The sequence below is a fragment of the Talpa occidentalis genome, unplaced genomic scaffold (assembly GCF_014898055.3).
Source record: "Talpa occidentalis isolate TD23 unplaced genomic scaffold, MPIMG_talOcc4v2.1 talOcc4.16, whole genome shotgun sequence".
NCBI lineage: Eukaryota > Metazoa > Chordata > Mammalia > Eulipotyphla > Talpidae > Talpa > Talpa occidentalis.
In genome coordinates, this window is record NW_023601653.1 from 77092008 (window position 1) to 77116175 (window position 24168).

The 24168-nt window shown below is 43.0% G+C and overlaps 2 protein-coding genes across 5 annotated transcripts in view; both read right to left on the reverse strand.

The window, feature by feature from the left end:
• Window positions 1-3112, reverse strand: part of CERS5 (ceramide synthase 5) — a 29081-nt gene extending 25969 nt beyond the window's left edge. For both annotated transcript variants that reach the window (XM_037514713.2, XM_037514714.2), the window contains exon 1: window positions 2910-3112. In XM_037514713.2, the coding sequence (XP_037370610.1) occupies window positions 2910-3106 (197 nt within the window). In that variant the 5' untranslated portion in view covers window positions 3107-3112. The remainder of the gene's footprint in view (window positions 1-2909) is intronic.
• Window positions 3113-7375: 4263 nt separating this feature from the next.
• The window catches only part of LIMA1 (LIM domain and actin binding 1), a 72099-nt gene continuing 55306 nt past the window's right edge, over window positions 7376-24168 (reverse strand). For 2 of the 3 annotated variants that reach the window (XM_054696607.1, XM_037514716.2), the window contains exons 8-11: window positions 19326-19410; window positions 17772-17881; window positions 10844-10977; window positions 7376-9661 (exon numbers count right to left, since the gene is read on the reverse strand). In XM_054696607.1, coding sequence (XP_054552582.1) covers window positions 8659-9661; window positions 10844-10977; window positions 17772-17881; window positions 19326-19410 — 1332 coding nt within the window. In that variant the 3' untranslated portion in view covers window positions 7376-8658. The remainder of the gene's footprint in view (window positions 9662-10843; window positions 10978-17771; window positions 17882-19325; window positions 19411-24168) is intronic. The other variant, XM_037514717.2, reaches the window with a different exon arrangement.

The window sequence follows — 24168 nt, forward strand, 5'->3', positions numbered from 1 at the left end:
TGCATGCTGTTATACCCCAAGACATTATGCAAGGTGCAGGTCACCACAATGCAACCAGTCAACAAAACCCCACAAAGAAGAGCCTCCATTCTTTGGAAGGCAGGTAGGTAAATCCACTTGCTGCTCTTCAGTGAAACAGCCAGACACTAACACTTCATGGTCAGGTGACTTTTCAAGTCACCCCTATCAGATAAGGCAGCAGCTCTTGAATGAATGTGGGAGCTTAAAAAATAGTGTGGCTGGGCCTCCCTGGTGGCGCAAGGAGTTAAGTCTCAGCACTATGAAGCTATCAGCCACTACAGCACAAGTTCAATCCCAGGCCAGGGAGCTACTACCCACATGGCACAGCAGACCTCTCCGGTCTCGCCCACTGCTCCCCTCAGCAGCGTATTTCAGTAGATCTGCCTGTTCTGCTCCCCACTCGGTCTCTGGTGAATCCTCTCACCCCTTGCACCTCTGGCCTACACCCCAGTTCTTGTATGCATAAATGAAAAATAAATCTTTAAAAAAAAAAGACTGGAATTTTAGCTCTTACAGTCTATGAGTACTACATATATTGCTTCTATAAACTAAGTGGGTAGGATTTGAGAAATAAAATGTAGGAAAGATGACTAGTTGTACCTTTCTGACATCACTTTCTATACTCTTTATAGAAGACCAATGCAGTAACAGAGGAACTGACAATACAGCAGTCAATTCTTTTTTTTTTTAATGTCATATTGGATTTTTATTGTTTTTTTTAATTTAAATTTTATTTTTTATATTCCCCATACAATTACAACCCCCTTATTTTGACCCCAATCCCTCCTTTCCCCGCCCCCCAACCCCCATAGAGTGTCTCTGGTTCATGGTTGTTTGTTGATTTTGATATTTTCTTTTTTATAGTTATGCTTTTTCCTGGTCCCTTATTTAAGTTTTCTAGATTCCTGTATAGCAGTCAATTCTACTGCTAAATTAAGGCAGTGTGTTTTTAAAGAGAAACACAATAGCAAGACTGCTTCTAGGGTAGCCAAGAAATATATTAGAAGGCTTTCAGCTCAGTATTTGCATCCATTCTTACTCCCCTGACACTGGGGCACCATAGAAACATCCAGATAGAATTCCCACTGGTAAAGGATCCTTTCCAGTGGTTCTGCCAGGGGATATCTATCTCCAGCTATCTGGGGGAACTCTCTGGAAATCTAAAGATAAACTTAAGTTATTTAAGTGGGTGTTTATATTTCCTATTTGCTATGCATGTGGAGAAATTTCCATATTGGCACACGTTCATATGAAAAGCAAAGAATCTTTTCCAAAAACAATGAACTCTTATCCCCCTCTCCTTACTGAATTGTGTATTTTCCTTTTTAGTCATGGCACCGTCTTTCCCTTTTTTCAGTTCTCAGATGCAGATGCTAGGGTGGAAAGTGCCTGAGTTTAATCCTAGGAGAAAGAAGTGGCTTGTGCTGCCACACCAGAATACTTACAATAACTACACTTAAAAAAGTGAGACACTAAGTTCCTGGGAATCCAGAATTACATTAGTGTTTTGGATTTCATTTACTTTAAAAACATCTTTATTTTTGTACCTGAATGCCTGGCAGAGCACTCTGATGTACATTACTGCATAATTTATGAATAAAAGGATGGATGGATGAATAGCTAGCTACATAAAATCATTTTTGAAAGTTCTTTTTGCATCAGAAATGGTAGGAAAATCAAAGAAAGAATCCAAAACAGATAATACTAAATTTTCAGAGGATAACTGATTATATATAATAGTCCCATCCTAGAAATAGCATTCCTGCTCTAGATAAAGTCCAAACCAACAGAAGATGTCAAGGTGCGAAACCTCACTACCTGAGACCTCTGCAGAAAGAAGCCTCCCATTTCTGGAGTCTGAATAGACTTGACCAACTGCTATGAGTCTGCTACAGGGAAACCTCAATGTGAAATGAGCTGGCCTGAGTGTGGGTCTTCACCTGCACGCGTAAAAAGGACTGAGGAGATTCAGCTGCAGGCACACACAAAATCGTTGCGGGGGAAAGCATGTCTGCACAAACCCCACCAACACAGCTTTCATAAAATCACCACATCAAGTGCTCAGTGACTATCTGTCTTATACAGATTACAGCGACTGACTCAAAAGAAAAGGAAATCACTCCTACCAAGAACACATGGTTGAACAAAATATGTTGTGATTCTGCTAAACTCACTCAGAAGCTGACTCAATCCAGCTGTCCTATGAGCCACACAGCTCTCCATCCTTCCAAGATGACCGCTCCTTCCAGTTCAGACCTCCAAGGCCTGTTGTGCAACTAATCTCACACCTTATCACTCTGGGAGCCGCAGGCTCTAACCACACCCTGTCCCTACCAGATTTCTACTCTCCTAGGGAGGGCCCTGGCGGGATTTTATTGTCACTGTCACACACACACACACCCCCATCCTCGTGAGCTTACAAATCAAGGCTTGGGGCCCGACCCGCCAACCCTCAGAGTCCCAGGTGTCCGCGCAAGGCTCAGATTCCCGCGAACCCGCTCCTCTCGCCGGGAACACCTGGCTCCGACCTGACCCCTCGGCTTCCACCGCCCCAGTGGAGCCGGGTTCCCGCGGTCCTTTCCTGCTCCCGCCTCGGGGATCTGGGAGCGTCCTTGTCTGCCGAAGCGGTGCTTCGGGGGGAGGCCCCCAAGACCCCTCGGCGCTCCCCGGGAACTAAGCGTCAAAGGGCGCAGCGCCCCCTCGACTCTCCCGCTCGCAGCGGCCCGCGCCCCCAGCTCCCCGCGTCCCCCGAGCCCCGCGACCACCCGCGGCGCCCGGGCGCCCCAGCCCCCCGCTTCCGGGACCGCCCGCGGATCCGCTTCCGGCCCGAGCCCGCTCCCCGCGGGGCCGCCCCCCGCGCCCCCGGCCCGCGCCGCCGCGGCGCTCACCGCTCGAAGAGCAGCCTAACGGAGAACACGCCCGCCGCCAGCGGGAACACCGAGAGGATGTGCCGGGCCCGCGGGTAGCCGGCGCCGTCGCCCGGGCCCTCGAGGTCCGCCCAGCTCACGTTCCGGGGCAGCCAGAAGCGCTCGCTCCACAGCCAGCCCCACAGCAGGCCCAGGGCGCCCGCCGCCTCCGTCGCCATCTTACGCCCGCCCCGCGGCCGCCGCCGCCACAGCCCCGGCCGCCGCCACAGCCAACGGAACCCGCGGGGAGGCGGCCCCGGGGCGGGGCCGGGCTGGCGGCCACACCCTTCCGGCCCTCGCCGGCCCCGGCGCGGCGCGTCTCAGCCGCCTCAGCCCTCTCAGTCGCCTCAGCCCGCCTCCGCCCACCTCCCCTGTGGGGCCGGGCCTCGGCCCCGCGCATCTCGCCCCGCGGCCCTCCTCTCCCTGGGCCACGCCCCCAGCCCTGACCACGCCCCCAGCCCGCGTAGCCTCACTCTGGCCTTGGGGCCACGCCCCTTCCCGCCCCGTCTCAGTCCTGGCCCCGCCCCTTTTGCTTCCAGTTAGGGTCGCGCTGCTGCTTCTCCAGCCCGTCCAGCTGGGGCCACACCCCTCGTCTCTGGGGCCACACCCCTCGCCTCACCCCAGCTCCCACACCGGGACAGCACTTTTTACTACCCAGCCGACTCGGAGTTGTTCCCCCACCCACCAGGTCTTAACTGTCTCTGTACACTTGTCCCCTCTCCCTAAGGCTGGCCGGCCTCTCAGCCGGTGCCTCGTGGTCCTCTGCACCCGCCTCTTCTTTTTCCTTCCTACCTTTTCCTCCATTGGTGCCCCTCCAGGATCTCAACCTCTTTACACTGCTTTACCTTTTATTTATTTTTTTTAAGATTTATTTTTTTATGCATACAAGAGCTGGGGTACAGGCCAGAGGTGAGGGGGTGAGAGGATCTACCAGAGACAGAGTGGGGAGCAGAACAGGCAGACTGACTGAAGCACACTGCTGAGGGGAGCAGCGGACGAGACAGCAGAGGTCTGCTGCGCCATGTGGGTAGCTCCCTAACTGGCCGGGATTCGAACTTGTGCTGCAGTGGCTGCGGATTGCTTCCTAGGTTGCGTCTTAACCCTTGCGCCGCCAGGGAGGCCCTGCATGCTTTACCTTTTAAAGTGGACTTAACGAAAAATCCTTTTATGCTCTATGGGGAAGAGGAAATGGAAGGGAACATAGTGGCTTATTTACTAGTTTATGGATGGGTAAACTGAAGTGGAGAGAAGTCTAGCAGCTTGGTCAAGGTTAAATAGATAAGAACTGGTAGAGCTGGACTTCTAAGCTAGAAAAGTCTTCAGACTGCAAAACTCTGAACCCTTATTCTATATAAGTCACCTTAATTTTCAATTTCTACATTGAACATTAAATTCCTTCGAGGGTCTACATGAACAGGGAAGCCACAGACGAGACATCTTCAAAAGGCTAAACTTGTTTCTTGATAGCCAGAAAACCCTTAAACCTGGATGCTTTTAAAATCTGACTGCATCCAGCAATTCCACTCCTAGGTATTTACCCAGAAGACACAGAATCGTTAATTCAAAAGGGCACCTGCACCCCTATGTTTATAGCAGCACTATTTGCAATAGCTGAGCTATGGGAGCAACCCAAATGCCCCAAAAATAGATGACTGGATCAAGAAGATGTGGTATATATACACAATGGAATATTACTCAGCAATCAAAAAAAGTAAACTCATGCAATTCACAGCAACTTGGATGGAGTTGGAAGGGATCATGCTCCGCGAAGTAAGCCAGAAAGAAAAAGAAAAATACCGGATGGTCTCACTCATAGCAGGAATTTAGAAAACCTAAATAAGAGACCAGGAAAATGACTAGTTATAATAAAGTAAAAATCAAAATCGACAAGCAACTATAAACCAGAGACAGACTACCAGGGGAGCAGGGGATATGGGGTGGAAGGATTAGGGTCAAAATAAGGGGGGTGGGGGCCTCCCCAGTGGCGCAGCATTTGAGCGCTGGGCTGCGTGCGAAGCTGTCCGCAGCCTCTGCAGCGCTGGTTTGATCCCAGGCTGCCAGGCAAGGGTCCGACATGGCGCGCAGACCTCTCCTGCCGCCCGCTGCTCCCCTCAGCAGTGTACTTCAGTCCTTCTGCCTGTTCTGCTCCCCGCTCTGGCTCTGGTGAATTCTCTCACCCTCCCGCACTTCTGGCTGTACCCAGTGCTTGTATAAATAAATAAATAAATCTTAAAAAAAAAAAAAAAAAAGCAACACATATTTATAAAAAAAAAGGGGGTGGGTGGGAATTGTATGGGAAATACAACCAAGATGAAAATGCATACATTGTGCAAAAATGAAAAATGAATTAACAATATATAAAATAAAAAAAATATAAAAGAACTCTCTACAGAGAAGAGAGCTGCTTAAAAAATAAATAAAATCTGACTGCAAGGTTAATTACCAGAAGCTAAGCACAATGACCTAAAAATGATTAAAAGAATGAAATTTCTCCCTCTGGTCCAAGGCAAAGTAACTTGGTAACTGGTAAAGCATGCTCACGCCAGAAATTAAAGTTAGTCAAAGGAAGAGGGAGGGGGAGAGTAGAGGTTAGTGGGGGTGGGGGTGGGGTGGAAGCATTCATCCTCAGTAGGTTTTAGCTCACGGTTCTAACTTTAGCGTTGTTATAGGACAGGGAGAGGGGCAGCCCAAACCCCGCACACCTGCCTATTCTACATGGGTTCTGCCATCCGCCGCATCAACACAAAACACATGAGACTTTAATGGGAAGGAACTTTAATAAAACTAGGAAACAATACAGGTAAGGCAAAGAGTCTAGTTTCTAGTTTCTAGTCTAGTCTCTAAATGAAGCATCCAGAGTTACCCGTCCCCTCGTGGGTAAAAGTCCATCCAAACGGGATTGGCCCAGAGCAAGGCCCCAAAGTCTGCCACAAGTCTAAGGCATCTTCCAGTGGGGACCCACAGAAAAGGGCCAGAAACAACCAGACAAGCCCGGAAGGAAAAGAGCAAAATCAACATCAAGATAAAAGCTGCCATGGTCACCTCCCCATGGGTCTCACCCACATCTGTGTCACCCAGTCCACAACCAAAAGACAAGCACAGTTTCTTCACGTGTCTCCTGGCTCCATCCTGCTTCCTTCCTCAGTCCCTTCTGCATCTTCTCCTCTTCCTGCTCAGCTCCACCTTCCCTTGGGTGGGGCAGGGAAACTCCCCCTTTCCTGGGGACCACCCTGTTACAGTGTGATCAAGCTAAGACAGTAGCTTGTGCAATGGTGGACAGAGAGTTTGTTAGTTTTCCAGAACCCAGCCATAGAGATTCTATTTAGGAGGTTCAGGGTAGTGCCCACGAATTTGCATTTCTCATTTCTAACAAATTCCCTGAGGACCACTGCCTGAAGCCATTTCCTGCCACACCTAGTATTGTCTTTGATGGTAACTATCCTATATTCAAGATGCATTTTAGGGGCCTCCCTGGTGGCTCAGCTGTGAAGCTGTCTGTAGCCTCCGCAGCGAGAGTTCGATTCCTGGGGGCCAGGGGTTCGGTTCCCTGCCGGCCAGGGAGATTCACACATGGCACAGCAGCCCTCTCCTGCCTCGCCCATTTCAGTAGATCCACCTGTTCTGCTCCCCACTCTGTCTCTGGTGGGTGCTCTCACCACCCTCCCCCGCACCTCTGATCTGCACCCCAGCTCTTGCATGCATAAAAAAATCTATTTTTTAAAAAAGAATGTTTAGTGTTTGCAGTCAGTCATTCTCTTGATAAGGATATTCTTTTATTACATTGAGTATGGAGCTAGTCCTTGTTTCAACTCCCTGTGCCTATGATAGCCTTGGAAAAGCAAAGGAAAGGACTTATCTAAGTTTAATCTCATTCTACACTTACCTGAAATATGTGACATAACTGATATTCAAAAATGCCAGGCATAGGTGCTCACATGTTTTTGTATAGTCACTAGATATGGTGAATTATTCTGAAAATATAACAGATGACTCAAAAAGCATAACAATCTTTTAGGAAACAAATACTCCCATACCCCCACTTAAAAAAATCAAACTATTAACTATGCCTCTGCCTAGAGAGGAAAACAAGCCTATTTTCAGCAGAGGTATTTGGAAATTCCATTTAGCATATTAGATGTAACTGTGAGGTGAATTATTAAATATTGAGTATAATTAGCAATTTAAAAAGCACTGTATTTTTGAATTGGTAAAACAAGTGACTTATTTTGAATGTACACACTAATTTTCTTGCCAAGTCGCTTTCAATTTTCTAGAAAAAACTTTATCTTTATTCAGGGAGGAAGAAGGCCCAAGAACAGCCTAACACCACCATCTAGTGGTATGATTTCATAATAGCACTTACTCTACAAACATCAGACCTTTCTTTGAGCCTTTTCTTCCCAAAATGCTAAGGTAAAAGGAGGTTATAGCAGTGTAAAATTATAACAGAAAATAAATACTGGAAATTCCAAATGTAAATTAAAAGCTTTATTGAATAAAAATGTTTCAGAAAATGCAAGTGTATAGAAAGCAGAATATTTTACATCTCTGAAAAATATTGGAGTTAAATCTCTAAAATGCAGTACAAAGAAAAGCCAATAGTTTAAAAACACTTCTCTCTCCACACCCACATACAATACGGAATATCAATTATGTACAAATTATCAAATATAGTCAAGTTTATAAAGTTCTAAAGCCATTAACACTAAAGTCCCCCTAGCCCCCAAATGTATATAATTGGTTTAATTGCACCCTGGGAATACTGTCCCCTATAAAAATCAATACATTTCAAAGCTGGTATTTTAAAAACTGTCTGCGAAAGGGGATATCAGAAGTGGAATATAGGGCATGGGGATCTGAACCTTAAGATATTCTCTCTGCTCTTCCTCTTTTAAACATCTCACTTTGCTCTAATGTGCAATGTGGTAAACAACAATACAAAAGATCTTATAAAAATATTGCAGCTTTGGTAAATTATGCAAAGCATGGATGCCACACCAAAGAAAAAAGCGACCGCTTGTGGTGTAGTCAAACTCAGCAAATACCGCAGCATATTTTAGGAGACAGTGGATCTCTCCAAGCACCAAAGGTGCTCAAAGGGTATTCCAAAAAGATGACTGTCATATTTCAATAATCCAGTTCTAAATGTGGCTTAGAGAACAAGATACAAAGCAATAAATTCCCCATATATATCACAGTAAGAAAAGTAGACTAAAATATTTTTAAAAGACTAAATATTTGATCTCTTAACAGATGAATACGAAACAATTAAATTGATATTCATTTAAAAATATATAAACTGTACCCTTTATACCAAAGTACACTCATTCATGTTTGGGTTCCTAAATCCCTTCTGTATGTTCTCTAATTCCATAACTGAATTTTAGTGTAACAATATACTACTATCTACCTAATTTCATATTGCCTTTTGGGAATACAGTGGAATCTGGACTGTATCAGTTGGAACATCCATCCTCCCTTGGAAGCCCGTAAAGCACTTAGGCATGTCATCATTTGCTAAAACAGAGGATTAAAATAACTATCTCTAGATTGTAGAATTGGTTTACTTAAACTGCAGCATGGGATTTTTTTGAAGCAGGAACTCTTCCAAAGTTACATCCATATAAATTAGACTTCATGCTAAGATACCTGTTTCCATGAATTACTTTCGTAAAGGGCAGTGGCTCTCTAACACTAACATGAATTTAAGGCCCTGCATCGCGGTAATTTGTCATTCCTCATCCTCATCTTCATCCTCATCATAATACCGATTTCTCTTTATCTGTTCTTCCACAGACAGCTCTACATCTCCCTCCCAGAAGCCTGCATCCTGGGATTTCTGCTTCTGAGTAGTGAATTCATTGGTGGAGGTGTCGTCTGCAAAGCTGGGCCAACTTGGGTTGGGTTCCAGGGGCAACTGCTGTTTGAGAAGGTTTCTATCATCTTCATCTGAGTTTGCACCATTTTCTATCAGATTCTCATTCCCCATCTCAAAATCATGAACTTCCTTACTTCTCCTTCCGGCCTCCCCTCCAGATTCCTCGTTCTGCCAGGTCCTTCTTCCCACAGCCCCAGTCTTCTCACAGGTGTCGGCATTTTCCACTTGTTTCGTTGCCGTTGCTGCTCCTCCTCCTAACTCCTCACTCTGCTCTGATACACTCCTGCCTTTCCTAACAGGTGAGGACAGGGGTTTGGGGCCCTTAACAGAAGTGGTTCGAAAGGAAGCTGCTACAGTGAAGGGGCGGCTTCTTTCCTTCAGCGAAGACGACCGTCTTAGCTTCTTCAAATCTAGAGCTACATCCTCAGGAGCTTCGGGCTTGCTGACGTCATCCTCAGGTGGCCACTTGGGCTTGGATACCTTGATCCCTTCCTCCAAAGCACTTCCCGAACTGCCAAGATCCGTGGGGGGCGGCCAGGCGATCCTCAGTTTCTTAGTTTCGGCTGGTTTTTCCTCCTTCTCCCGCTGAGAGGAGGCCTTGGCTTCCATGCTCGCAGTTAGCACACCGACCTTAGCGATGGGGGCATCTTCAACACCTGGGCTCTGAGGGGTCTCCCCTGCATTTGGTACCTGAGCTGGTCTCTCCAAAGTCTCTTCATTTTCATTTTTGCTTGCCCATAGATCTTTGTGGGGTCTGTGCCCAAAGCCTTCATCATAATTGCCTTTAGATTTAAAGAGCTGATTGAAGTGAGGCTTGCAGTAGATTCTCCCATGTAAAGATGCGTATGTCCCTAGACTGTCATTAAAAGAAAAAGAGAACAATATCAGCAAATCTTTCCACTCTTATTTACACTAATGGGTTAAAATCTGGCAATTCCAGTATTTTCAGAAGGTGCTAAACGAGAAAAATGTCCTTAAAATGACAAATCATCGTCTCTACCCCTTTTAAGCACATTTGTTTTATTATCCTTATGAAAAGCATACTTCCGTGCCTAGAACTTCATAAGACTTTCTCTCCCCTCATACATGCTGCCATTGGTTAATAGTTTCTCTTCCTTCTGTCGAAACTGTTTAAAAAAAATTACTTCTTCCAGTAAGTCTTCCCTAGGTAGTCCCACCTAGCACTGACCAATCATGTATTTCCTAAGTATTTATAATGTATAATGACTTATAATGTTACTCTCAGTATCCCATTTGAGTTGTAATTTACATATACATCATTACAGGAATGGATATAGTTTTCTGGGACTGGCCCCCTTGCACACACACGACTGACTCAATGGAAGTAAGCAGTGGCTAATAGAAGAGAGAACAGGAGTCAAGAAGTAAGTTCAACCTAATGTTGGTGCTAAACAGGCTTTTATCAGATTTGGTGTTTCTCACAAGGTATCAAATTTTATTTATTTATTTAAGATTTATTTATTTATGCACACAAGAATTGGGATGCAGGCCAGAGGTGCAGGGGTTGAGAGGATTCACCAGAGACAGAGTGGGGAGCAGAACAGGTGGAGTGAATGAAATACACTGCTGAGGGGAGCAGCGGGTGAGACAGGAGAGGTCTGCTGCGCCATGCGGGGCAGCTCCCTGGATGGGGATTGAACTTATGCTGCAGTGGCTGGTGATAGCTTTATCACTTGCGCCACCCTTGAGATTTCTTAATGCTTCTATGATACACCAAAGGAAAACATTCTACCACATTAGGTCCTAGAGGTGTTTATCTGCAAACCATATAATTTAAGCTTCTGTCCTAACATATAAATTAACCTATAATACATCAAGAGTTCCAAACAGTATTATTATCATTTGATATGAAATACTTGTCATTAAGTGGTACTTTCCACTTTTTTCCTACTTTTTCAAGAGACTTCATCAGTACACTATCAACATAACAGCTTTTAGTACCAACCCATGCTCTAAAAGCCAAGGACTCCCTCAGAGATCTGACTGTACCAGGTGATGGCTGTTTGTGGAGGCTTACGTAAGTTTGTTGTTGCAGTAGGAGCACCGGAAGCAGCTGATGTGGAACACCTGCTGGTTGGCCAAAAGTCGCTCCATCGGGTAGACGGTCTTCTGACATTCCACACAAGTCTCTCTTGCAGGTGCCTGAAACTTCTAGGAAAAGGGAAAAGGGCCTCTGTAAGTAGCACAGGCAGTGGTGAATTAGAACTCTGCTGAGATAGGCCCTGGGATTTACTTTGTTGCCTAAGGGCCCGCTTACCTGGTCTGTCAATTCGCATAGGAACTAAGCCTGCGCCAGTCCTATCAGCTGACGATTTGAAACCAAGAGATTCCCCAGAATTCCTTTCCCAAATTGTCTGGCTGCCCCAAGAGTAGCAGTCACTTAGAATGGGTGGAGCTAGGGCTGGATTGCAGAGAAAGGCTTAGACAAGATACCACACACACAAAAATGCATGTAAAATGTTTCCACGTACAGGAAATTGGGAGAAAACATCATCACATATTGAAGAAAGAAGTTTGTTTGATTCAAGTGCCAAGTAAAAGCAGGACAGACTTTTATAAGAACAGACTCTGAGGGGGATTAATTTCCAGAAGAGCACTTGGCTTTGGGAATTAGGATACGGACATTGATAAAGGATCTTTTAGTTCCCTCTTATAATATTGACTTGCTCAATCAACTAGGTATAATACTTTTTAGATACATCAAAACTGGCACACATGTGGTATGGTTTAAAATTTAAAAACAAACTATTAGCCTCCAAAAGAAAGCATACCCAATAAAGTTATAGGTTCTATAATCTTTTTAAAAACCAATGGAGAATAACACTAATGTAATGGGGAGTAGACAGTCATAATAGAGTGGGAATTCACAAACTATTAGTAAAGTGTGCATTAAGGGTGGGGTGAGTACAGCTGTCTACCTGGTAAACCCAGCCCTAAATAACAAAATAGTTGTTAGCACTGATGAAAACCAGTATTTCAAAACTAAGTTTTCACATGATATTAAATGGTTACATTACTACTAGGGCTGGGGGTTAAGAAGTCTGCAGGGGAGCATGGGTATCCCCTAACTTGACCCTGCAGAACACCTCAACCAGGAAATGCAGAAGCCGCTAGGTAAAGGTGACCAGGAAGCTCCCAGGCCGCCTCACAGGCTCCTTTGCTGCCAGTACCAGTCTGATGGCAAACAATGCAGATTCGTCGCAAGGCCGAGGACCTGAATGGCTAAATTAAGCCTAAAATAAATCAAGTTAAGGGCAGATGAGATTTTTATTACTAACCCAAAAACAAACCCACAAAAAATTCACATATTGGTTCACTAGGAGGTAAAGCAAACAACAGGAAATTTTTCCAAATAAATTTGGATAGAAAATAAGGATAAAATGGGCAAAAGTGGAAATAAAAGGAAAACGCTCTAAAAGGGATCTAATAATATTAGCAGTAAACTCCCAAATAGCACCAAGGGACTTAAGAACTAAACTGCAGAACCAACTGGAAATGACTGGGAATAGAACCTCTATTCCCTGTGTTAGAATCTTAAGAAGAAAAATTTAAATAGTTAAAGACCCGCAAAATAGTTTACAAGCACAAGGGAGGTATTTATTTGAATGTGATCAGATGTTATTTTATTAAATATTTTGAAGTAATTAAGGCATTATATGGAGCTCAGAATTTCTTTCTTACACTGGCATTTCTAACAAGATAGGACCTAAGTGGAGATTCCTAAAATTAAGTCATTGCATAGATAGTTTTAATTAGGTTTTCTCTAAAAGGCCTAGGTCCTTGACTAACGAGCAGGAGATACATTAAGATGGAAACAAAATTTGGGTTTAATATTTCAACTGAAGTCACCGGATCGAGAGCCTATACAAATCATAGTTCACATAATACATAGACAACAGGACACTTTTTGTCAAATCGAAAGTCTTTTTCAGTTGCAGAGTGGATTTTGAATTTGTACCACTGGACTTAGGTGAATAAACATTCATTGAGGTCAGTGAAGATGGCGGGAGACAGAAATTCCGTGTGGTATAAGAGGAAATGGATGATTCTGCTAAAGGGGATAGAGGTCTAGGGAGCATTCCTCCTGTTACAAACACAGGGAACACACAGCAGGAGGAGGATGCAGCCCAGGGAATAGAAAGGAGAACCTGAGAGAAAGCTGAAAGTTGAGCTCACATTAGGAGGAAAGTGGAAGGCAGGAGCAGAAATTAGGTACCGGGAGCAGGAAGCAGAAGCTGGAAGAGATAAACAGGAACCTTCGGTGAATACACAGCATTCGTGCACCCTAGCGCTTTACTGCAGCTGGGCTAAAACTCAGTTACAGACTCAGATCCAAGAATAAAACCGTAATTTATAATTTATTTTTTCAAATAGCTCTGCCAATCATGGCAAAATCAGCTTCACTCACATCTACCTGAGGCTGGAACATATGCCAGCTCAGGAAAGAAAACTTTTATGAGCTTTCACCCACACAAGGAGGGTCTCATTAACAATTCTTTAGTGTCTTGCAACCTCCCACACCTGACCCACAACAGTTCTCTCTTAAATGGAGGAATGAAAAGTCATTCCTCCTCCTTACATCAAATTAGTAGACAGCCAGCTTAAGCAGCTGACTAACCACAGGCCTACTAGATTCCCATTATTTTTATTATTTGTTAAATACATCCTTTTCAATATGACTTAAGGTTTTATGTGGTAGCTGCCCGAGGGCCCTGATAGTTTCATAAGACAAGAGGATTCCAACATGGTCATATGCCAAGTCAGAGCGGCTACGGCTGTGCCTTCCCTCCTTCCCTTTATTTCGTCTATTCTGGGCGTTCAGCCATTTTTCTATAATTGCCCCCGTGTCTATTCAGACAACAGGAAATATAGTCAGTGCCCAAAAATCTCTACCATAATGGTGGGCCTGGCGTGCATCCTCCCTATGCCTTCATGGCATAGTTGGGCTTGGCACAGCTACGTTTAAAACACTGCCAAGATGAAAATGTTAGGCATTTTCAAATTTTTATATTTTTTCAGTTAGTAAGGTTTTTTCCCCCCTTTCTTTCTCATCTCCTCTCCCTCACCATTTTTCACATGTAAAAACTAAATCATTGCCACGTCAGGTGTTTTGTTCGCACAGTCAGCAGCAGAATTAAAATTAAAACTCAGACCTCCCAACTCACAAGCACAATAGCACCTGCTAAGCTGTCGGGAATGTTACATTTCTGTAACTAAAGGAAAACTCCTTGTGGGGAAGAGAGCAGGTGCAAACCCAAATGAAAACACCCTCACTACAGCAGGGCATTGTGAACCAACATCATCACACTTTGTTTCAAATTCAAATATGTAGACAATATAATCGAGATATTCTAGAATGAGTGAGGCAGTATGTAAATAACTGATGTTCATGAACACTTTGCCCTGTGAGGGTTCTTACAGGTCCTCTGTTAACAGCACCTACTTGAAGCTATTTTCCCAACAAATTTCCATGGCTTCAGCAACATTCTTTCATACTCTTGTCTTATGTGTATACTTTTAGCCTAATGAAGGCTTCAGTTGGGGCATATGTACATGCCGGCGAGGGTGAGCGGGGGCAGCAGCTGGCAACACACAGTGACACTAACTGACCTTTAGTCATAGTGGAATCAAAAGAAAATTTTGTATTGATGTCAGGCCTCCATTCCTCAGAAAGAACACCACGAAATGCTTTCATTTCCTCTTTCCAATTTGTGCAAAATATTTAGATAGTTAAACTCATTGTTCGCTGTAGTAAATGGTCAGACTGGCTCTTTATAGCCTTAACCCTTCCCCTCGCTTCCTGGAAAACTCTTTTTGAAATCATTTGGGGGATATTCCTATCTTAAACAGACTGCTTTCAAAGTAGAGAAAAGGTTAATATTTTGGATAAGCAGTAATAATATATAGTGAGAAAAGATTCTTTTTTAAAGAAGATTTTATGTATTTATGCATACAAGAACGGGGTGTAGTCTAGAGGTGCAGGAGGTGAGAGGATTCACCAGAGACAGAGTGGGGAGCAGAACAGGTGGATCTATTGAAATACACTGCTGAGGGGAGCAGCGGGTGAGACAGGAGAGTTCTGCTGCTCCATGTGGGTAGCTCCCTGGCTAGGGATCAAACTCATGCTACAGTGGCTACGGATAGCTTCACAGTGCTGTGTCTTTAACTCCTGCGCCACCAGGGAGGCCCAAGAAAAGATCCTTGAGGCCCATCTAGCATAATTCTGACAGCTATGCATAAGAGCAGATGAACTTCCTGCCCGTAGAGGGAGAGACACCCAGGGCATGTCTATTCATGCAGGCCACCAAGTTTCCTCTGCACATCCATCAGCAGGACCAACCAAGGAAGCCTCCGACTCAGTAGTACTGGACAGTTGGGGCACCAACTAGCCTTTTCCTCCTTTAGCCTTCCCTCTGGGAACATTTAGGGGATAATGTCTTTCAAACATACAACTTAAACATACAACATACAACTTAAAGACTTCTGGGTCTCTTGAGTGAAAAAGCCCTGATCCGTTAACAGGGTCCACGGAGCTCTGCTCCCCTTTGAGAATGAACCTGCTACTTAAAGCTGCAATCTTCATTAGCACCAAGTCTCATCAACTGAACTCTCTAGTCAGTGTTCAAAATCCTTACTTTTAAAGACCAGTATCATTATTTTTACTTCATTAAGCTAAATTTTGAAATGAATTTAGTGTCTATTTTAGATGTCTTATTTTCAATAACATACAGGCACTAAGGAATAGTCCCCAGGATGTGTGGGACCTAAAAATCTATTCTAAGTGAATAAATTTATTCTTAGCTGTATGTAATGTCCAAAAATGGAGACTCAACTTCTGTTGCATGGTCTATAGCTATGAGACCAGTATGTCAGCAGGTCTTCCGATAAACACTAAAGTATCTATATTCTTGCCGGCAGAATATAAAGGGTAACTTCAAGGAAGAGAAAGTAAACTTCCCTTAGATAAAAGTAGCGACCTGACTGAGTCCCACCCAGGCTCTATACATGATCAGTTGAGCTTTGAACTGGAAGCAAACATAGGTAGCAGGGCCACTTTATTCCAGTCTTCAAACAATGTTCAAAACCTGAGGTGTATGTCTGATGAAAGGAGGCCTGTCTGCATTCTACTGCGGAATAGCCAGGTCACAGGAGCAGGTGTTGAGGGAGTTTTATCTCCATTTCCTCGCCAAGGGAGGCCAACGTGTGGGGTGTTTCTTTTATATTGCTCATTAGCTCAGACCCTCAGACACTACAGTTTGTTCCAAAGGGATCTCAAAGGTCCAATCCAGTACCAGGAGGTTTGGTCTTGAAGTTGAAGGAGGGAAGCAAAACTGGGTGGAGAATTCAATCTACTCAAGAAGAGATTTTAGTTCTTAAATTAGTCATGGAACTCCCCTAGTCTCTCAGTTCTACAGTATCCACAGTCGGGCCTCCCCAGTGGCGCAGTGGTTGAGCGCTGGGTTGCGAAGCTGCCCGCAGTCTCTGCAGCACTGGTTTGATCCCTGGCTGCCAGGCGAGCGTCCCATATGGTACACAGACCTCTCCTGCCGCCCGCTGCTCCCCTCAGCAGTGTACTTCGTCAGTCTGCCTGTTCCGCTCTCCACTCTGGCTCTGGTGAATTCTCTCACCCTTCTGTGCTTCTGACTGTACCCAGTGCTTGTATAAATAAATAAATAAAATTTAAACAAACAAACAAACAAAAAAACAGTATCCACAGCTGAGTCAGATTTGCTGACTTTTCTTGATCCAGAACCCAGGGACTCAAATCTGGGCAGGGTTGCTGATAGTGAGAAAATTAACACCACAGCATCGGCTACTTTGTTGGACTTCAGATACTGGAAAAAGTGCTGATAACATCACAGGCCTCTTTAAGGCCAGAAGTGAGAGTCACTCTGAGTACATGTGTAGATTCAATCACTGTAATTCGGTTCTCTTTACTTGCTTCTCTCTTGCTACTGTCTTCATTGTTTGCTCCTTTTCAATAAGCCTTCCTTTCCTCATAAATTTCTGCTGCCTTTAAAATTTTCACGTTTGCACTTTATCCATTTTCCCCCTTTTAAATCCACCCTTAAAATCCTGGATTCTCCCCTTTCCTCCTTTTGTTTTGAACACTCATCTATGTTCTCTTCAATTTTGGGGGTACTAGAACTTTCACTAAGGGCTCAATCACACACACAGCTGAGAGTTAGAAGCTTTGCAGATGCGTGCATGCAGTTAGAGCAGTACACCTTATAACTCTACCTATGAGTTTCTCTCAACATTAAAATTTCAAAACAAAATCCACCTACTTATGAGAGTACCAGAGGAGAAAGACACTAAAGAAGTGTATATTTGGTTATTAATCTAAATAGGTAAATTAGCACTGCATTAGAAGAGCATTCTGTGAAAACAAGTCAGTGTTAATAATAAGCCTAAAATAAGTGTTTGGGTTTTTAACCTTTGTTTATTTTCATTGGAATATATTTTTATTCATATATACAATATATCACTGCAATATAGACATTCCATCTTTAAATATGCTGACCATCAATTTTGTTATGGTCAAATTCCTCTGATCAGGGGGCCACTATCTTTAAACTGACATTTCATGTCCGATCTAATGGGCTGCTCTGAGTTTACAGACCTCTTGTATTTCTCATTCATGGGCTCTTACCCATTCACAGATTTAAGAACTTGGACTTCATTTTTTCAGAAATATTTCAAAAATTTATTTCCTTTAACTTCAGGTTTTCTTGAAACTTTGAGATTTCCAGATTTCAAGTTGAGATATTAGTGAGCCTCCCCCTTGCTGATCCCAAACCTGAGCATAACAAGATTTCCAAGGAAAGTGGGCCCTTATTTGGCATTTTTATCCCAGGAAAGCAAAAACAGGGTATAGTCAAAATAATGACAGTAGGTACATTAAGTTCTACTACTGAGGGCTCAGAGAGAAATCACCATCATACCTTCACTGCTTTGGCAGGAGAACTTTCAGAAAGGCTGGAGGCTCTGGCATCTGGATTTGGTGGCTTGGGATGGACCGGCTGTTGGACCTCACTCTTAACCTTAGAGTTACCTGTGTAAGTGACCACAGGAAGATGGTTTAGAGCACCTCCCCAAATTCCTCCCCAAATCAGTTTATGTACTTTGCCTAAAGATTGATCCTTTCACCCACCAGGAAAAACATCCTTCTGCTGAAGAATATTCTAATACTAAAAACTGTGCTCTAAGGTTCTCTTACACATGGGGTTCTCAGGTAGAAGGCTTGAGTCTCGCCCTTTGCACACACAGTGGGAATCTAACCACCATATATAAAAAAGCTTTTTGCTCAGGAGCATTTGTCAGTTTTAAAGGCTATTTATAGACTTTGATAACTTTTGGTAGCTGGCACTTGTAATAACTCCTGGGGAGATTCAACTGAAGTTGGGGCAATGTGAGGGTAAAAATTTCATTGTGTGTGTGTGTGTGTTTACTCTTTCTTTGGTCAATCCTAAAACAGAATGTTATGGGAAAAGGCTCCATGAAGCTTTTTCATAATCAATGAAATTGTCCCCGGTGTGAGTTAATTTCCTGTCAATATATTCATTATGTGGAAAACACAGAAAGACATAGAAAAGTCATTTACATAGCTGCTAAGGAGCCATAAATGGATTCCTTAAAATCTGGAGTTAAGTCAACAAACTAAAAAGGCTTGTTTTTCAAAAAAATGTTTTGCAAGTCTAGTAAAAAATCAGAAAAATTTCTAGTCCAAACAAAATGATTCCAAAAGGAATATTCCTGGATTCAAGCAGCAAGAACTTTTCGCTGAGTTTTCCTGGTAGGTTTATTAGAGATCTGTTTAGCTCATGCTTCTACTTTAGTTGCAGAATTTCCAGTGCCTAGTAATCTAACTGTGGAAAAACTAGAAATCCACATAAATATGTATTTGAAAAATAATACACTGAATATCAGAATCAAAAGTGACTATGGTAAGGGGAAAATAAACCCCAAGTTTCTGTCTTTTGGAGAAGAGAGGCTCAAAGTGACTCCAAAATAGGAAGAAAAGGTGAACAAATTTAGCACTAACAGGGAAATCTCTACAATCTGGCCAGAGGGTAAACCACAATACAAACTGAGATAAGTGTAAGTAGGGGAAAGGGTATTTTTAAAAGGTTACTTAAATACCAATTCCTTATCCCTGTAAATGAATAAAATCCTTTTTGGCTAAACTTCTATTAAAATGAAACTTCAAAATTAGTTTTCACAGCTTTAACCCCTGAAGAGGTTTGGTACAAAAAGGTGGCATGAATTCAATGAGAGAAGCCCCAAAATAATTCACTTGGCCCCATGTTAATAATATTTAATTGAATTTAACTTCTTCCTAAACCAAAAAATGTATGGAGGGTATGTAAGCATCAGTCCTTAAAATCAAGCGCAAGATTTGATCAGCTGAATAACTGTATTTAATGTTACTTTCTCAACACCGACAATTGTGGGAACACCTCCTGCAGCAACTAGGAGATGAAGAATAAGACCCTCACCTTCCAGATCTAAGAACAAATGCTTACAGGAGTCATCTTCAGCAGGGGTGGAACGGATTGGCAGGCTATTTTCAGTTGCAGAAAACTAGAGAAAAAAAAAGGGGGGGATTAAGAATCACATTAAAAATAAAAGAGCAAACTGCTGTTAATGCCATAAAAACCTGCTGACTCCAGTCAGTCACTGGCTGCCTGGGGGAAATTAAGGCCCCAGAACAGCTGAGCATTTAAACAAGAGGCAGCAAAATGTCTTTTATGAGGATATTAACATGCCTCTCAATTACAAAGTAACTGGAGAAACAGACTGCACTCAACTGCCAAAAGTGTGCATCATCTCCCTTTACAAAAGAACTTCTAAATAATACTTTCCTAGTTTGGAAAAAAAAAGAAAAAGTAAAACAAAACCTTCTATCAGGGAGAGCAAAACTGCTCACTGTAAAACCATAACTCACTCCAAGGCAAAATAAAAGATAAAGTTTTCACATATAGGAGCTATTCTTAGTCATTTATTTATTTCTAGTCATTTATTTTTCTAATTCCTATTTCCCAACCAAATACAAGCGTGCCAGTACAAAAGACCTTTCAACAGCTATAAAACAAATTTACTGAAAACCAATCTCTGGCATTATCTTCAAGGTTAGTTTGGATTTTCAACCCTAATTGCAAGATGGCACATCTTATGCATAGGTATCTTTTCCCAGAAGCAATCAAATTTAAATAAGATACTTTCTGCTAGCTCTCTTTCCTTTCTACACTCGCCTACGAATTTCTGCTCTGCTCTTCACACTCAAGATCATGAAGGATCAATAGGTGACCCAATAATCCCTCTTCATGCACTTAGCCTTTCATTCAGATGTCAGGGTTTCATGGGTGATGCTAAGAGTTTATATCAGGATGTCTAAGATACTGAATAAATTTACAATGGAGAGTAAATTGTTGACTGACTGCACCTGAATTTCAGTATGGTCATTTCCCCCACTATTCTCTTTTCATTACAGGAGTCCTGTCAGGGCATAAAACAAATGAATAAAATAATAGCATTTATTGAATGTTTACTATGTGCCAGATACGGAGTGATCACCTTACATGCATTATTTCATTTACTGATATGAAACACTTTTAAAAAATATTTATTTATGCACACAAGAACTGGGGTATAAGCCAGAGATGCAGGAGCTGAGAGGATTCACCAGAGAGAATGGGGAGCAGAACAGGCAGATCTACTGAAACACACTGCTGAGGGGAGCAGCGGGCGAGTCAGGAGAGGTCTGCTGCACCATGTGGGTTAGCTCCCTGGCTGACTAGGGATCGAACTAGTGCTGACAATAGCTTGATAGCTCTGTGTCTTTAACCCCTGTGCCACCAGGGAGACCCTGAAACACTTTTTTTAAAAAGATGTGCATGGCCATTAAAAGCTCTGCAATTCTGCTAATTAGTAGGTACATCCACACCAGGATGGACTCACCCCAGCCAGGACACGAGCTTATCTGTGCCCTTATTTGGCATTTTTATCCCAGGAAAGCAAAAACAGGTTATAATGAACATAACCTGTTTCAATTTGGTCACCTTGAACCTACAGGGTAAACTTCATGCCAATCATGACCTCATTGCACATGCCCAACCAGATGACTTCACTGCAGGAACAGCCAGGAGACAGCATGTGAGAGTTTGCTCAAACATTTCATTACAGGAAAGCACAAATTCATTCATAAGAGGAAGAAGCAAAGACTAATATCTTGACAAAATATTCTATTTCAGGCAAGTTTACCCTAGCATTAATGTCCTTTTATAACATGCTTAATTTTAAATGGCCCTTGGGCACTGATTTAAACAAAAGCTAAGTCAACATCCAAAAGGACAGCTGAGGCTCTGTAAAATTTTGATGAATTTAAAAAAAAATTTTGATGAATTTTAAGACAAAGTTTATGAACCTGTAGTATGTGCCAGAACACTGCATCGTCTTTCTCTCCTTCTGTCCCCACCTATTCCCCAATTTGTGATGCAGTTGCACTGATGCCCTTGCTATAATTCAAATGTTGTGTTCCTCCAGTTCAGCTCAGAGTTCCAGTTTCACAGCAGCACAAAGACAATCAAGATGGAAACATAAAATTAGATATAGGGACAATGCAAGTATTATTTTCTGTATGATCAGTTCTCAAACTCTTAGGGTAGGTGGGGGGACTTCAATGCTGGGAATATTTTTCTCTTGAAATGTTATAGTATATATAGTTATACAGTCTAAATTGAGCCCAAACTCAATTATTCTTAAGACCACCCCTTAAGAATTGTGAAATCACCCACTTAAACAATGCAAAAACTGGCAGTTGACTTAGTGACTCACTTGAATGACATGTGATCCATGTCATATGCCCACTGTTGCAAGGATCTATATAATTTTATGCTTTTGATTATGAAACACATTATTGTCAATATTTTTCTTATTATTTCAACATAAATTTGTGACTTTTTGAAGGGATTTAATTTTTCTAATTATTTTTCCTACTTTATTTTATGACTCAACTTTTTAGCCAATCATCTGAGATCTTTTTTTATATACTCCTACTTTGGTCCAAGTGTATAGTATATTTCCTGAGTTCCTGTTGGTGTTCTATCAGCACAACAGAATTTTTAAAGTCTGTTAAGAGTCATAAGTTTGAGAACGACTGCTCTTAACGCATTTTAATTATGTCCTCACCTTTTGGAAGAATGGTGTCGATATATGTTAACAGAAGCAATGATTTTTCTCCTCAGTGAGATAATTGCTAATAAATTTGGAAAGTTCTTCTTCCTCATCTAACTTCACATTTGATTATCACATTGACTGAATGAGTGAGGAGACTAGGTAATAGATTGCCAGAGAAAATGATAAATTCACCTGACATAGATGTTTCTTCTTACTCCAGTTAAGACATTTATCTACCAGTTAATGCATAAAACATAAATCTGATTTGCTTAAAATCTTCCAGTGGCTTTCCACCATTGCAGGACTACATCCAAACTCTTTTTTTTTTCTTTTTATTTAAAGTTTTTTTTTTTTTTTAATAGAGGCATGTTTTATTTATTTGTTTGTTTGTTTTGTTTATACAAGCACTGGGTACAGTCAGAAGCGTGGGAGGGTGAGAGAATTCACCAGAGCCAGAGCGGGGAGCAGAGCAGGCAGAGGGACCGAAGCACACTGCTGAGGGGAGCAGCGGGCAGCAGGAGAGGTCTGCGCGCCATGTGGGACCCTCCTCCGGTGGCCGGGGAGCAGGCAGGGATCGAACCGGAGCTGCAGAGGCCGCGGGCAGCTTCGCAACCCAGGGCTCAACCGCTGCGCCACCGGGGAGGCCCTACATCCAAACTCTTAAAGGTGGCATACAAAGTTTTCAAGGTCTGTCCTGGCCTTCTCTCTCCCTGTCTCTCACCATAACATTTCAGTTACGAGCCACATCATGAAGTAAAGTTTCAGTCGGGAGCCCTGACACATAGTCTAAGTGTGTGGTAGGGTATGTCATGTAGGCTTGGGAAAGTACACTCTGTGACACTGGCACAATGACAAAACCATCTGATCATTACAGGTCATTAAGTGACACATGACTGGTATTCACCTCATGCTCTAATTAGGCCATCTTGGTTCAGATCTCTGGTTTCAAAACCTCTACTGTGTCTGCCGGAATGTCTCTTTTCTTCTCTTTTTTTTTCTTAAAGATTTATTTATTTATGCATACAAGAACTGGGGTATAAGCCAGAGTGGGTTCTGGGTGGTTCTGGGGGTTCTGGGTGGCGGGGGGTGAGAGGATTCACCAGAGAGAGTAATGAACAGAACGGGCAGATCCACTAAAATACACTGATGATTGGGAGCAGCGGGTGAGACAGGAGAGGTCTGCTGCACCATGTGGGTTGGCTCTTTGGCCAGCTGGGGATCGAACTTGTGCTGCAGTGGCTGGCGATAGCTTGATAGCAGTGTGTCTTTAACACCTGTGCTACCAGGGAGGCCCCTGGACTATCTCTTTTCTTTATTTAACCTTTCCCTTATATATTTGGCCTATTTCCATACATTCTTCAACATTTGGCTCAGACATCACCTTCTTGAGAAAGTCAGGTTAAGTATCCTTAGTCTGGGCTTCCATGACCCAGCACAACTGTCTCCCAGCATGCTGTCACAGTTTTATTAAGATAGTAACCTGCTACTCATCTCCCCTTTAATCTACCAGCTTTCTTATAGATCGAGACCATGGAATAGTTTGGTTGGGGTTTTTTTGAATGGAACAGTTCTTTACTTTCAAACACTTTCACAAAGCAGTTTTCAGTAAATAAACTTTCCAGTGGAGGAAAGAATATGAAAATCCACCTTGATTCATCACAGCTGCTCTGCTCCTTGCCGAGGGGTGGGGTGGAGGTGTGTACTTCCTCTCCTTGATTAGCTTATCCTGCTGCCTCCTGATGGCACTCAGCTGATGCTTCATTCCTGCTCAAGTGACATTCTGCAATTCTATCTTGCATTCTTTCTCTGCTCAAATACCACCAATTCCATGTGAACATTCTATCCATTCCTCTTCAAAAGCATGGCATCGAGCTGGGACCTTACAAAACTGCTCGGTGTGCTTTGAATTATCATTGTGAGGCTTAAGTCAAGGCCCTGCCATTACCGCTCGTCAAAGAAAGGCCTGGCGTCTGCCTCCCACCGTGCCCTTGCCTCCTGGCTGGCCACTCCACCGCACTCTCTGGAGTGATTTTTTTTTTTTAAGGTTTATTTTTATTTATTTATGCATACAAGAACTGGGGTGTAGCCCAGAGGTGCAGGGGGTGAGAGGATTCACCAGAGACAAAGTAGGGAGCAGGCTATGTGGATCTACTGAAATACCCT